This window comes from Alternaria novae-zelandiae (assembly GCF_023758075.1).
Source record: "Alternaria novae-zelandiae strain BMP 2774 chromosome Unknown scaffold_6, whole genome shotgun sequence".
NCBI lineage: Eukaryota > Fungi > Ascomycota > Dothideomycetes > Pleosporales > Pleosporaceae > Alternaria > Alternaria novae-zelandiae.
In genome coordinates, this window is record NW_026056966.1 from 1,178,906 (window position 1) to 1,193,548 (window position 14,643).

Genomic DNA, 14,643 nt, shown 5'->3' on the forward strand with positions numbered 1-14,643 from the left:
TACATAGATTTTGTGCAGAAGAATATCAAGATGATGTACCGGCCAGACCCCTACATACCTGATAGATAGTGAAAACTGAAGTTTGCCAAACCCCATGTAGACATCTTAATGATTTTTTACAGTATAGATTGACTTTATCAAACTTCATGTAGACATCTTAGTGACTCATGCCAGCAAGGTTTGAAACATGTGAGCTCTATGTAGTCATATCAGTGTGTCTAATATCGCAACCACTGGAAGTCATCATGCGCAAGTACTAAGTTGTGTCCTTCTCCCCATATCACCCCTTCCGTCGCAAACCGCAAAGAACCAATCTGTATCAGCGGGAACAGCCGGTCACAGTTGTTTGCATCAAATGCCTTGAAGTTATTCGACGTAATCTGGAGAGTGTTGCGCATAGTGTTGTGCAACTTGCGGGCTTCGGCTTGGTCGACACGAAGCCGCCGCGACAGGGTGATTGGATTGTGACCGTTTCCACCAAGTGCTACCACTTTCGTTGGCGTACGCAAGTTCAAGATCATGCGTTCAGTGTAGAGCACACTGAAGTGAGGGTTGCCTTGGAATAATAGATTCGCAAGTGTCTTCAGGAAGATAGCAATGTAATCGAAGAGCTGCTTGGCAAAACAAGTCGGCGAGTGCTCCAACAAATGAGCCAGCTCATGCTCATGAGGAACAAAAGATTCGCGCGGCCCGTCTCGGAGGGGCTCTCTTGTGCGCAAGTCGACGTTGATAAGAAGTTGATTGATGGTAGGCGAAAGCGCCGCAAATTGAACCCAGCTCAACGAGAAGTACGGCCGGCCATGTGAGAAGGTAATGTCGAATTCGTAGTTTAAGCGTTTCGCAGCGACCAGGTGTTGGATTGCTTGCTTAAACTCTCCATGCGTCTGGCGACACACGCGGAGCAGCCCGCGATAACACCGAAGCGGTAAATCGTTCCTCACGTAATGCTCTGACACCACCATGACCCCACGAAAAGAACGACCCAGCTCTTCGTTGAGCAACACCTCGTATACATGGTTTCGGAGCTCAAGTGGAAGATCCAAAAAGCCGGGCATGTTGGTTGGCGACCAAAAGTGCGAATGCGCCTGTCGAAGATCAGGGTCCAGCGGCAGGCACACGGATGTTCGGAAGCGAGACCGAAGGATTATTGAGTATGGTACAGGCCTGCACTCGCTGCTTGCGGGACCAGAGAATGGGGATGCGGGGGTGACGACAGGGAGCTGACGTGATCAAGGGAAGTTTGCGGAGAAGATTGAAGTGAGGTTCAGCCTTTTCGACGAGGTTCAGTGTTGTGAAACTGATCGGTCCGTGCTACCCACGTGATTAGATCTGGGCTCTGGGATTTGCGAGCGGGCAATGGCGGCGCGGCGACTGCATCGTCATCGCTAAAGTGGTGTCTTGTCCAAGATGGCATTTCCAGCCGGCCTGACTGCTATGCACACACGGACAGCGCATCGCATAGATGGACGACTACGAACTGGATCGCGTCGCGTCGGATAATCCTGCTCTGACTGCGCCCGCGGCCCAGCGGGCTCCCATACGACGGCTGAAGTCTCAGGGCCCGACATCGACGTCAGCTGCTCAATCTACCGGTTCCAATACAACGGTCGCATCTGGGGAGTTAACAAAATACGATGTACGTTTTCAACACACGAGGCTTGGAAATGTACTCTAAACAAGCATAGGTAGGCTGGCGCAGGATTGTCAGGAACTTTTCGCCGTCATGGTTCTCCGTGACCATGGGCACGGGAGTAGTTTCTCTACTTCTTGTCGCTATACCGTTCAAAGCAGACTGGTTGTACTGGCTTGCGGTGATCTTCTTTGGACTCAACACTATCCTGTTCGCATGCGCTTTCTCCGTCTCTGTCTTTCGATATGTGGTATACCCTGAGATATGGACCGTCATGATCGCGGACAGTGTCAACTCGCTCTTCCTTGGAACCATTCCGATGGGATTCGCTACCCTTATCTCAGCTTGGTGCTCAATATGCATCCCATATTGGGGGCCCTGGGCCGTTACCTTTGCTTGGGTCTGCTGGATGATCGATTCTGTAGTCGCTGTCTCAGTCACGATATCGCTCACGATCCTACTGATCTCCGCCTCTGATCGTCAGGCTTTGGATCGCATCACAGCAGCTCAGCTATTACCCATCGCTGCATCCATAGTCGCTGCAGGGACCGGTGCCAGAGTCGCAGAGCATTTGACCGACCCGCAACATGCTCTCGGTACAATAATTGCTTCGTACATTATGTGGGGTATGTCTACACCACTAGCGATGACCGTCCTAGTCATGTACTATACACGCCTGGCTTTGCACAAGCTACCACCACGAGAGATTGTTGTGTCATCCTTCTTGCCACTAGGTCCCTTGGGCATGGGCGGCTATTCCATAACCTATCTTGGTTCGGTTAGCAGGCGGGTCTTTCCAGAGACGGATTTCTTCTCAGATATTCCCATGGCAGGCGACATGTTCTTCGTCTTCGGGGTCTTTCTGGCACTCATCATGTGGGCGTTTGGGCTGACTTGGCTCTGTTTCGCACTGGCATCTATCTACAAGTCTCGGCCTTTTCCGTTCAACATGGGCTGGTGGGGTTTCACGTTTCCCCTTGGGGTCATGGCGCTGAGTACGATGGAGCTTGGCAACATCTTCCCGAGTCCGTTCTTCAGAGTTCTAGGGACGATCTTCGCCGTAGCCGTCATCCTGCTGTGGTGCGTAGTAGCTGTTGGCACAGCACGCGGTGCATGGAGCGGTCGTCTGTTCAATGCGCCGTGCCTCAAGAACTTGCCGAAGAGAGATTCTACTGGGAAGGATGAAGCAGAGAAAGAGAAGGGCTAGTGCAGACATGAACCTGAGTCACTATCATCGACACAAGGGGTGCAAATGCGAAAGTTCATTGTCATCTCATAAATTGCGTTGCGTCTAATCGTAAGAGTATGTATGCTGCACGGCCCCTTCGTCGCAAAGCATCAAGCCCCTCGCTGACCGCTGAAGGACCTCCAGCATACCCCGGTTCACTGCCTCAAAGGGTAATTCTAGTTGCCAGCGCCTGCAGCATCGCATTGTTCTACCACCTGATTAGCATCGTTCCAAAAGACTATCATCATCGAACTCACGCTTCTGAGCCTGGCAGTCCTGAGTGGAGAAGTCTCCCTGTCCACCATTGGCCAAGTTCGCGCAGCCGTTGAACTGCTGGTCGCAAGAGCGCTGGAGAGCGCCCGAAAGGTTGACAAAAGTGTCACCCTTGACACTGAAGGGGCGGTTGGCGATGCCGGAGTCGAGGATGGGTGTAGCTGCGACACCGCCGAGAGCGCCGGTGAAGGTCTGCGCGTTGTTCTGGCGAACATAGATGGCGCGTGCGTTGCTGAGAGCAGCGACGCTAAGAACAAGGAGGGTGCTGGTGAACTTCATGTTGACAAATCGAAGTATTTGGAATGAAAGTGCGTTAAAGTGATGGGTATCTTAAGGTGGTATTGAATGAATGATGCGGCCGAGCGCTAAAGAAGTGAAGTGAAGAGAATGAAATGAAGTGAACGTGAGATGAATGAGTGTTGGCTTGATGATGGAGTCTTCCCAGAGGCATCTTCAGTCAATATATATTCGCACACCTACCCCCACGGCGCCTACATCCAGATCTCCATCGCTTCTCGCAAAATTGCTAGGCGGAGTTGCAATGCCAGCGTCCGTCGGTGTTGGTGTTCCAAACTGCTGCCTCAGGCACCTGAAACCCCGCAGGTCTTGGAGCCGACACACCAAATGCCTCATTACCTTCGAATCGGCTACGCGACTAAACAACTACACCACTCAAGCTACTGTTAAGAATGAAAATGTTTATAGCGCAGGTTTGACAGGTGGTGACAGCTGCTTGCAGCCATGATCCTGGAATCCGCGAGCCGCGTGGGTATGGCGTCGTTTGTCTCGGTGTGCTTCATGTGGTGATTATAGCCGCGGCGCGACAATATGTGATACGTTATAGTGTTCGAGAATGTCGTTAGATGGATCGAAGAGTTTGTGGTGAGTTGCATCGACACACATGAGGTGGCATGCCGTGTGTCGCGAGATCTGACTCGCGACCTTCCGAGGCATGATCAGCCATGACTGCGATTGATGATATGTGATGTACATTATTGTTCTTCTATAATCTTCAGGTAGTGCCAGGAACACCGCTATTCTACAACTTTGTAGGCTCATATGTATAATCGTTTCCTGTCTAGCTTTCCTACGTTCCTGTCGGCTCTTGCAAATGCGATCGCGCCCACGGCCTCATTCGGGCAGACATCTCCTATGCGCACAGGGTAGTCGCGCATCAGCGCTGTTCTCGCCAGTCCAGTCAAGGTAGTTCCTCCAGTAGGCGTAGGAACATAAGGGTTCAAAAGCGTCAGCGAAGATGCATAGCCGATGATATCCGGTGCGATCGTGATGTACTTAAGTACGAGTCCGGTGTACGCGGCGGCAAGCAGTATGAATGAGCAAACCAATAAGGCTGCGAACCATCTCCAATCTGTTTTGTACATTGGCGTCGTATCCTGCGATACATTGGCTTCGGTCGCGACGAATGTAATATTGGCGTCTGCACGTTGTGCCTGAGTGAAGTTCATAGCGCCGGTTTCCATCACGGATGCTGGTAAATTCCCGCCGATCGCTCTGCTGGCGAATGTGGATTGCCAGAATGTATTGTACATTATAGTCAGACGGTCGCCGAAGACTTGCGGCGACAGCTTGTAGAGTTCGACATTTCCAAAGAATACGCCGGTGAAGTCGAGTGGGTCCTGCAGCCATTTCTCCATAGTCGTCGCGCCTCGAGCTATTGCAGCAGGCATGTTGAAGTTGTCCGCGCTCGTCATGGCGAGAAGTGCGGTAGCCATGAACTGCCTCCTTAGCGCGATATCGTAGCCTATTGGGTAGTCCTCGTCATACAAGTACATCTTCCTCATCTTATAAGCGGCACACTCCGTCCCATTGCAGCGCACTCCGACTTCATATTTCTCGAACGAAAGCCCGCAATTCGCCACTGAGTACTTCTCTGTATCCAAATCGACGAGAGATTCACTCCGGATTGGGCAGGGGTAACTGGCACAAACCGGGGGCGCACAGGACGTCCCGTTCTTTTTGCAAGGCGGAGGCGCTGTATCGTTAACTACTTGGAGTTGCCACGTATATTTTGACACAAAATCTATAGGTTCTCCTCTTGATGCATTGTTGCTTGAACAGGTCACGTCAAATTGGCGAGCTTCGATGTTGAAAGAGCTAATGCCGACAGAGGGAGGTCCGGCTATCGGGATACCGATTAGGGAAGCGTATGTTATGTTGTCGGCTGTACCGTTAGGCACAAACTTCCACTCGTCAGACGTACTGTTCTCGATAGTGCGGTAGAGCGGGAGTTTGACATTTCCCCATAGGTCCATGGGTGTAGTACGGTATCTGGTGCTGCTGAGTATAGATGTGAGGAAAATTGGAGTGAAGGAGCTACGGCCTGAACCTACGAATAGTGTAAGTATAGAGCTAGTTTACGTTTGAATTGAGCTTGGCACATGTAAACTTACTCAGGGTATTGGCAGTCTCCATTAATGAATCCATAAACGTCGTCGGATGGAGGTAGCGCACTTGTTTGGTAAACTGGACGTTTCCAATCTCTTGGTCAATAAGACGAAGTGCAGACTGTCCACCGACTGGCGAAAGGAGCCAAATCAAGACGGATGCAAGTCCAAGCATAGACCAAGATCTCAGACAAAATTGACGTTCGAGTGCGGAGAAGACGGATTGGCAACCAATCAGCTGTTCAAGACGGCCGAGAGTTGTGCCTCGTTGAGCAAGGAAGAGACCAACATGTCGGAAAAACCTTCCCATCAAGGCCGCGAAGATTAGGGGGAAGATTGTCGGTGATAGGAGAAGTGTTTGTTCCAGTTTGGTACCGTAGTCCGACACTTCTTTTCCGTTCAACCTGGCAGCGATAAGGGCCAGAGCTATAGCATGTCAGCAAGTGGTCGATGTAATTGTTGAAACAGCTCAGTGTGGTCACGCTGAGATCGATCGTACTCACCCAGAAACATGATAGGCGTTGAAGCCAAAATCACATCGAAAACCAGAATCAGTGCTTTCAATGGCGTAATCCTCCCAACTTTCCGTAAATCCGAAGGCCATTTCTGCGATACGCCCTTGGTATCATCAACACTGTATGCCGTATCGCTATCCTGGGGAACATGCGGGGCGGTGTTGTACGCCCCGGAATCGTATTGGGTGTTCAGGCCGCCATCATATTCCACTGACACGTGTGGACCTTTTGCCTGGGGTCCAACGGGTTCATAAGCCATGGCGCTCGGGAGTACAGGCAAGTATCGTCGCCAAAGTTGAAAAGCAGTAAAGAAAAACGAATTAGAGAAAGGAAAGACTGAACAGCTACACGGGTACTAGGAAGGATTCTCAGGACAGGGCATGAAATATGCTGCCTGCCACCTGCGTTTTTGGCCCCAATCACACGCATGCGGCATGGTACCTTGCAGCGGGCACCGCCCCGCCTCGGAACGGGGGTTAAGTTCGATAGAACATGCGCGATAAGCGGCTGAGGCTCTCGGTGAGGCTCTCAAACTGTAGGATCGTACATAAATTGGCGCTGCATTGGGGCCATCATGTGTTGCGCGCGAAGCCGACGACGCTGTGTGGTGGATCGGATTGTTTTTTGCCGCTAGGATGCTAGCGTGGTCCCAAAATAGGCTAATGCAAGGGTCATGATGTCTGCACTCTGTCAAACGCGACATGGAACGCCGCCATGCATTCCCCACATCTCCAACACCATACCGCCACACGACAGCCTTGGACCCAAGTACGAGCAGACCGGATGCCACGACACCGGAATCTTCTTATTTCCGAGTTGATCTAGCCCGTGCGATGTTGCCAACCTTGCGCGTTGGATAACACGCGCAATGAGGATCACAGCATTTCTCTGGGCAACCGGGACCCATATCCCACGGCGCATGAGCAGAAGTACCGTCAGAGAAACTCTGGGACTATCTGAGAAACAATGGCCAATCTTCCTGGTACAACTCTCGCTCAATCAGGTGTCGCGACGCGCTTATAGTGCTAACTTTCCCGCAGCGTGTCTCACTCGCAGTTTGCAAAGACTTCACGCGCTCCACGTTGACCGAGCTCACTGCAAAAGAGAAGGAATATCTAATTCAAACGATCAGGGAGTCTGTAGTGAAGGAAGGGCTTCCTCCTGTAGATGATGAAGGGATCGAGTGGCGTGTATCAAAGGTTCTACCAGAGCTGCGCCACTATCAGCGCTGTATGCATACTCGGCGCACATGACGCTTATCCATGCTAACCGAAAACAGTCGCAGATCAGTACGAAGCCTGGGAGAAGGTAGCTCAGAGATCATTCCCTTATGTAAGTACAATGTCACGCATTCGCTCGGTGACACGGAGCGTTGTCACATGTTCTAACCCACTTTCCAGAAAGTACTTCGCGAGGCGGTCAATGCAAACATGGAAAAGATTCCCAGAAAAGGACTCCGCTACTGGATGGATATTCCCGAAGATGTTCGAATGGAACTCGCAGAAGACGTTAACAGGCGGCTTGATGAAAGTGGCCTGCCTACGATGGACGAAGAGGCCGTGTTGTATCGGCTCAGGAAACACGTGAATCATTGGATAAGGGACCACCATGTGTCGCAATGACGCGCCTCACTTCAATGTAAGCAAATTACATCAAATCTCATTAAACCTGGTGGCTTCAAGAGCATCACGATCGCGTCGTCTCTTGGGATAGCTTTGGGGCAGAAGTAAATTCTATGCATGGGGTGGTCGTAGCTAATAGTGTGTAGTTAGAACGGAGCCGCCAAGACAGGACGATGACTAGCTTCAAGAGATCGCTGTATCAATCGAGAGCAAGCTCACACACTGTCCTCGCTCGAAGCATCTGTTCCGAACGACCATCCCAACTTCAATCCTTCGCCCACTTGTACTGCAAGCCACTGATGCCACACATTAGGCAACCGGCGCGGATGGTAGAGTCGTAGACTACTACTTCCTCCAAACAATGAGCTTGCCTGTTCCCCTACCCACAGCATCCAGCCATCCCTTGAACTGCCCAACGTCAACCCGGAAGCCCTCAACAAGTGGTATACTCCCAGCATTCTCCATCTTGGCGACCGTCCTCTTCAACGTCAGCGCACCCTCTTGCGGCTCAATGCTCGATGCATCCACCTGAGGCAGCTCCGAGCTGATTGAGGCCGAGCGAATCTCGCGATGAAGATGCTTCTGGCCACGGCTTCCGCCCACAAGGTTTTGTAGGGAAGCAAAGGGCTTCAGTGGCTGCTTAGAAGATGTCGGGGTCATGGGCTGGTCGCCAGGAGCGGGAGCATCCTTCTCGGGAAAGACGGTGTGCAGGCAACTCGACACATCGGTGACGGCGGAGATGTGCCAGGCGAGCATGACATGCGGCGGCGCGATGTCCTCAGGCGAAGTGGGGTGACCCTTGATCAGGACGTACGCCCATCGTCCCTCTCCATGGATGGCAAGATGAAACTGGTCCTGGGATCGGGTCGCCTGTCCTCCCGGCGTACCGTACCCGCGTCCAAGCTTCAGCTTCTTCTTCATTTCCTCGAGCTTCGTATGTTTTTGCTCTTGCTCCTCGAAAGCAGCGCGTTCCTCCTTGCCACGGAATACGTCGACTTCTGCGTAGGCAATCTCAGCCGCGTCACCTGGACCCAAGAACCTGATCTCCTTGTGGGGAACGACGCTGGTGTCGTAGAAGCCGACGGAGATGAGGTGGTTGTAGATCGGAGCGGTGACGGGGAAGGGAAATGAGGCATGGGCACGAAATGCCTTGGGGTTTGGAAGGCGCCGGTAGAATGACTGTACTGTGAAGGACCAGTTCAGGAGGATGGTGAGGAGCGCGGGAGTATAGCCGGGGAAATCGATATCCCATGAAGACGACTCAGGAAGGGTTGGTAGGCCGGTTGTACCGTCTACACGGGAACCTTTGGGTGCCGGGCCGGAGACCTCATCGCCGCCTGGAGGCATACGCTTCTTGGCTGACGAAGGCTCTACCCCTGATGGGGCGTCGATGGCGCCGGTAGCTTGAATAGGTGCCATAGGCTGCTTACCCTTGGCTGTTGGAGCAGACATAGGCTCTTTACCTTTGCCCTTGCCCTTTCCTTCATCCCAAGTCTCTGCCTCAACTTGAGGAGAAGGGAACAGCGGCTTATCCGGTAGAGGCTTTTGCATATCCGCCACCTGACTCAGCACATTCAGCCCCAGGTTCTGCATCTTTTTATCGAGTCCATACTCCTCCAATCCAGCCTCGAACTCTTCCTTTAGACCCTCCGGCATGTCAGGCGGCATAACGAACGGCTCTGGCGGCGCTATGCCCAAGACGCGGTGCAGCCTCTTCGCTGCGTCAGTGGCTCGAGCGAGACCTAAAGCGCGAGTCGTCTTGCTCTTTCGTAATTGCGAGGGACCAGGCTCGGGCTTGTTGTGAACGTCAGGCTCTGGCGATGTCCAATCATCGAAGCCAGATCGAGGTGGAGGTGGGTTCACAACTGGTGTCTGGGGACCTGTCTCGTTGCCCGCTTTCTTCTTGTCAGTGGTGCTCAGTTGAGGTGTAAATTTGCGCAATGCGAAGTTCAGGGATGAAGTAGTGTTAGGCGTGTCGAGCTCGGGGAGATCAATGGGGGACTTGAGGTTAGTGGGTGCGGGCGGCTGTGAGCTTTCTGCCTTACCCTCATCGCTGGCTTTGGGGCCTTCTTCGATGGCATCTTTGGCGTTGCCTTTGTTCTTGTTTTTGCGGCGGTTCTTGCTGCGGTTCTTGTGACCGCCAGCCATGGTGAAGGTGAGGAGGACGGGGATCAAGCGGCTTGCTAGCTAGAATCGTATAGACGACCCCTTGGGGCTGTCTTTGGATAGCAAGTTCTCGCCCTCAAGATGGCGAGTTGTTTGGTGAGGGTAAAGGTGCAAAGGAAGGAGCAGTCGGCGAGATGGACAGGGACGTAGGCAACGACGACGGCAACGAATCCGCGGTGACCGCAACTCCAAGGTGACCGCGAATCCAAGGTGACTGCAAATCCATGGTGACCGACGAAAAGGAGTATCACAACAAACAACACAAAGTAAAAACTCGACGTGAATTAGGAATTAACCTGGATTACCATTACGACATCCTCGAAAGGTGTCTAATTATACTATCGCACGTGGTATCATGTCGCCTTATCCAAGGCTCCGCTCTTTCGTCACGGCAGTGCAGAATCTACTCAGTAGTAGAGAACACGTACTGGGCCTCGAGCGTGTAAGCTCCGCTGGAGGGACCGAAGATCTGCTCCTTCTCGCGCCTCCATTCGGGGTGGTTGATGGCGTCAATCCAATCCTGAACCTCCATGACAACGCAGCCGTACTTGGGGACGTAGCCGCTGCTTCCCTCGGCACCTTGGGTAGATTTGATAGGCAGAGTACCTAGCACTTTTGTTAGCGGTTTTACGAACATATTGCGTGTCTCACATACCATCTTGACCGGGGCAGCTGTACATCTGGTACGCGGCTTGGTCAGAGTAGACATCGAGCTTGATGCCGGACCACTCGCTCCACAGAGAAGCGACAGGTCCAGAGTTGCGCCAGTCGAGAGCCTCAGCTTCGTCGCGGTTGACTAGGTAGCAGTTGTCGTAACCGGTGCAGTTAGTTCCGCAGTTGCCGAGAAGCTCGGGCGCAGTCTGGTTGGCACCAATCTGCTTGGGCGCCGACCAAAAGTCGTTGACAGAGTATTGCTCGTTGGGAAGAATAGTACCGGTGGGGATAAGAATGGCATCTACATCCATGCGCTGGCCAGAGTATGGGATGTGGAAAGTGTGGTTGAAGATGGTCTCATCCTCAGGGTTACCGAATCCGTCCAAGTTCCAGTAGGTCTACTCTCATTAGCATCGCATGATACACTAGAAGTTTATCTACTTACGTGAGAAGTCAGCATGATGGGCGTTTTCTTGGTGGTAGCAAGCGCCACAATCTTGATGTTCCAGGTGTTGGGGGTCATGGTGTAGGTAACGTAGCTAACGACCTCACCGGGGAAGCCCTCCTTGCCGTCGGGATCGACAATAGAGAAGGTGATGGAGTCTTCGGTATGCGCCACAACAGTAAAGTTGCGGTAATCCCATCCATCTGGTCCACCGTGCAGGGTGTTGTTGTTGTTGTTCTCGTTGGGCTCGATGAAGAACTGCTTGCCATCGATGGAAAAGGTAGAGTTCCGAATGCGATTGGCGTAACGACCGGGCACACCACCCAAATGGGGGTGAACCTCGCCCTCATAAGCAGTCGCGTTGTCGAAACCGAGAACAATGTCGCGCTCAACGCCGTCCTTGCCCATGACGAACAAGTTGGAGACGGAGGCGCCATATGGGATGAAGTGACCGCGAATGCCCTCAGACGAGATCTCGTACTTGCCGTCCTTGTCAGGTCCGGACGAGCTCGAGTTGGTCGGCGGGGTGCTGTACTGCGCGAGGGCAGTCGCAGCAAAGAGGGGGAGTGCACTTGAGAACCGCATCGTGACTTGCCAAGCTCGATCGAGTTGAGAAGTGGAGGTGATGTGATGTGGTGTGGAGAAGGGTACGGGGTTGAAGGGCGGAGGGATATTATATACTGCTATAGACGAACAGGCTACCGGCGTAATTACCGTTCCACGATCCTGTGACTAGGATCCATCCCGCATATTCTCACTTCTCCAGCCTCCGGGTTTATGGTGCTAACGGGCTCGTACTGGGGAAAGTGCGGGTCGCCGCTCGAGGGTAGCGAACGTGCGCTTCTTCCCCGCAGGAAGGCCATGTCAATTTCCCCAGGAACGCGGCTATGACGAAATCGGTCCGCGTAAGCTCACAGAAGCTGCACACTAGTCACATCTGTGCCATGGAGCATGAAGATCAGCTGTCGCACAAGGTTGTCGCTCTCAATTGCAGTTGTTCTTCATTCGTGTTGCACCGTGAGGCATCCAGCTCCGTCGCAAGCTCGAAGCCTCGGTCGTCATAGCTCCCAGCAGCGCGACTACACAATCTCACTTGACAAGGATTAGTCTAGTAAAAGGCACCGGCAAAAGTCGCCATTCGCGGAAAATAGCGGAAAAAACTAAACGCGCCCCCTTCACAGGCAGAAGAACGTGGAGATGGCTTGTTGTTTACGCGGAGAGCGGCTGGGGTGAAGTATCCCTGCCGATGAGCTTACCCGTTGAGGCGGAAGCTTGAACCACGCCACATGTCGTGTATGCAAGGTCGGGATGGTATACTGCATGCAGCAATGACACCGCCATTTGCATCATTTTACGAAGCAGCGCGTCATTCATCATCACGCCCTGATCATACAGATACAACATGATTTCGGAAGACATTAGATTAGATCGCGCCATGTTCTGTTGTTCTACGAACAACCGCTACATACATGAGTCGGGTATTCTCGTTGATTATAATCGTACACTCTTTCTGCAGCTCCAATCACTACTACACTCGATGAATTCTGCTTCATTTTCGCTGACGCTTACAGTCATTTTCCATACAACCGTCTCCGTTTTCGTCCCAGTAAAACGCGCAAACTGGCTCCCCGGCTAGATTCAACGGTATTCCGCATCTGCACCAGGCGAGAACGGCGATCCGAGAGCTGCATACTGTCGCCTCGAACCGTCGAACTCCAACTCGTTGCCGTTATTCCAGTGTGAATCGGCGAAAGAACGTGAGGGAGGAGGGTACTGGTGTGATCCATCAAGAACCGGCAAAGCCATGTGTACTGGCACGTGAACACCTCGAAGGCCAAGTCCCTGTGTCGTGTATGGGTACTGGCGACCGTATGCAAGAGACTCCTCACGGCGATCATCTGAAGCATTCTGCCAGTTGGTGATGTACTGCCTGTTCTGTTCAGCAGCGGCTGCCTGAGCATCGAGATGAGAGACCACTGAGTCGATGCGTCCTTGCGGTCGTGGCGCGTCGATCTCGGATGCGACGTTGACAGCAGTGAGCAGGTCGTCGAAACTTGATCGAGTAGGCAGCCGATGAGAATGATAAGAGCTCATGTGTTCGATAGGCTGCTCCCTCTCTTGGCGGGACCGCGAAGTGTCGGCAAAAGAATGGTTGCGGTCTCCAGAGGTAGGTACCATCGAAGGCACCAATGGGGCTTCTTGGGTCAACGTTTTCGGTTTCAGAACGGCCGATGAAGGCTTTCGTTGTGCCACGCCCTCTCTGCAGCTCGGATGCTCGTTCCAGCTCACGTCTGGCTTGTTGTTCTTCGCCCAACAACCGCTAGTTGTCTCCAGATCATCAAGCTTCTTACCCCAGTGGTGTTTCTTGACCTTTGACCTGCCGGAAAATCCCTTGCCGCACAGACTGTGAATGTATGGCCCTCCTGTTCCTTGCGACATGGTGTTTGCCTCTCTGATCTTCTTTTCCGGCTGGGTTGGGTCTGAGAGTCGATCAGCGATCTCGGCATATTCTTCTCTTGGTTCCTCCTTCGTCTTAGCCTGGATTGTTGAGCTTTGACGACGACGGCGTTTCTTTGATGGAGGGGGCATCTCGTCGATGGGCTGGCCGATGGGTACAGCGACGGGTACTCCAAGCACAGATGGGCTAGCGGTGGCAGTCTTTCCCTTCCTTGGCGAGAGAGCTGGAGACAGTTGGGTTTGGTAAGAGATTGCTGGCGAATTGAAGTGATTGCCGGTGGGAGACTGCGCATGGTCGAGCATCGGACCGTTGGTGACAGAAGACCAAGGCTGGCTATAGTAGGTATGATCATCCTCGTGCCATAGTGGAGAGATTCGGGGTAAGCGCATCTGAGGCTGATGAGCCGGCTGCAGGAATTGAGGGCTAGGGCTGGGTTGTTCGAGAGGCTGGCGGAACCCAAAGTCGAAGTCGCCCACGCCTGGAGGTAGACGCACGACGTCAGTATATGTCTCACATGCATTTCGTATAGTCAAAACTTACCCCAGTCGGCCTCTCTGTGAAACAGGATATTCAGAAGATCTTGCTTGAGGTCTGCATGATCTCCGAGCGTGTTCCTGATCGCAACGAGTGTGTCTTTCTTCGACATCTCTCCAGCTCGGAATGTACCAAGGAGGTTCAAGATGCTGATAACCTCAGTCGAATGTTCACCAAATCGGAGCTTCGATAGTCAGTCTCAGATGCTACAGGAATGCACCCTATTTAAAGGAAAAACTAAACACCCTAGAGCCTATATTAAGATAAAAACTTATAAAGTTAGTAGCTTAATAGCAACGTAGGCTCTTAGGTGTTTAGTTTTTCTCTTGTATAAGGTGCAGGGTCTAAGATAAGTGCAAAAGCAACAACGCACCTTGATGTTGTCCAGGAATATGTAAACGACCTGCCCGATAGTCGGTTGATGACCACGAATCACGTGCTCGTGTCTGCCGTTGATCGTTCCGGAGTGGATCATTTCGGTTGGGTGTCGCGATTGCTGCGCAATATTGAGCATGTTGTCGCTGTCGAGAGCTTCCATGACGTTCGTCCAGGCGGCAGCACGGTCACTATCTCTTGGCCACAACCTTCAGTCCAATCTCAATACCGGCGTTGGTGCGAGATATTTGCAGAATTGATGGGTGCTGGAGCCTCGTGGTACAGGCGCTCGGTCCTCAAATAGCCGAGTCTGGTCTGTTAGCAGCGATTGCACCTTC

The 14,643-nt window shown here is 52.5% G+C and overlaps 7 protein-coding genes across 7 annotated transcripts; 1 reads left to right on the forward strand and 6 right to left on the reverse strand.

Moving 5' to 3' along the window:
* Window positions 1–218: 218 nt before the first annotated feature.
* On the reverse strand, window positions 219–1,055 carry J4E88_003905 (uncharacterized protein; the record flags this gene model as incomplete). Its single annotated transcript, XM_049397553.1, has 1 exon — window positions 219–1,055. The coding sequence occupies one exon, from the start codon at window positions 1,053–1,055 to the stop codon at window positions 219–221; it is 837 nt and encodes a 278-aa protein (XP_049256941.1).
* A 407-nt stretch (window positions 1,056–1,462) lies between these two features.
* Window positions 1,463–2,837, forward strand: J4E88_003906 (uncharacterized protein; the record flags this gene model as incomplete). Its single annotated transcript, XM_049397554.1, has 2 exons — window positions 1,463–1,636; window positions 1,686–2,837. The coding sequence occupies 2 exons, from the start codon at window positions 1,463–1,465 to the stop codon at window positions 2,835–2,837; spliced, it is 1,326 nt and encodes a 441-aa protein (XP_049256942.1).
* Window positions 2,838–3,034: 197 nt separating this feature from the next.
* Window positions 3,035–3,410, reverse strand: J4E88_003907 (uncharacterized protein; the record flags this gene model as incomplete). Its single annotated transcript, XM_049397555.1, has 2 exons — window positions 3,035–3,066; window positions 3,116–3,410. 2 exons carry the CDS (start codon window positions 3,408–3,410, stop codon window positions 3,035–3,037), a joined length of 327 nt encoding a protein of 108 aa, XP_049256943.1.
* Window positions 3,411–4,186: 776 nt separating this feature from the next.
* J4E88_003908 (uncharacterized protein) lies at window positions 4,187–5,404 on the reverse strand (the record flags this gene model as incomplete). The annotated part of the gene is made up of 2 exons (XM_049397556.1): window positions 4,187–4,893; window positions 5,353–5,404. 2 exons carry the CDS (start codon window positions 5,402–5,404, stop codon window positions 4,187–4,189), a joined length of 759 nt encoding a protein of 252 aa, XP_049256944.1.
* Window positions 5,405–8,018: 2,614 nt separating this feature from the next.
* J4E88_003909 (uncharacterized protein) lies at window positions 8,019–9,821 on the reverse strand (the record flags this gene model as incomplete). Its single annotated transcript, XM_049397557.1, has 1 exon — window positions 8,019–9,821. One exon carries the CDS (start codon window positions 9,819–9,821, stop codon window positions 8,019–8,021), a length of 1,803 nt encoding a protein of 600 aa, XP_049256945.1.
* A 421-nt stretch (window positions 9,822–10,242) lies between these two features.
* Window positions 10,243–11,523, reverse strand: J4E88_003910 (uncharacterized protein; the record flags this gene model as incomplete). The annotated part of the gene is made up of 3 exons (XM_049397558.1): window positions 10,243–10,445; window positions 10,495–10,891; window positions 10,939–11,523. 3 exons carry the CDS (start codon window positions 11,521–11,523, stop codon window positions 10,243–10,245), a joined length of 1,185 nt encoding a protein of 394 aa, XP_049256946.1.
* Window positions 11,524–12,576: 1,053 nt separating this feature from the next.
* J4E88_003911 (uncharacterized protein) lies at window positions 12,577–14,444 on the reverse strand (the record flags this gene model as incomplete). Its single annotated transcript, XM_049397559.1, has 3 exons — window positions 12,577–13,874; window positions 13,937–14,114; window positions 14,304–14,444. 3 exons carry the CDS (start codon window positions 14,442–14,444, stop codon window positions 12,577–12,579), a joined length of 1,617 nt encoding a protein of 538 aa, XP_049256947.1.
* Window positions 14,445–14,643: the final 199 nt, after the last annotated feature.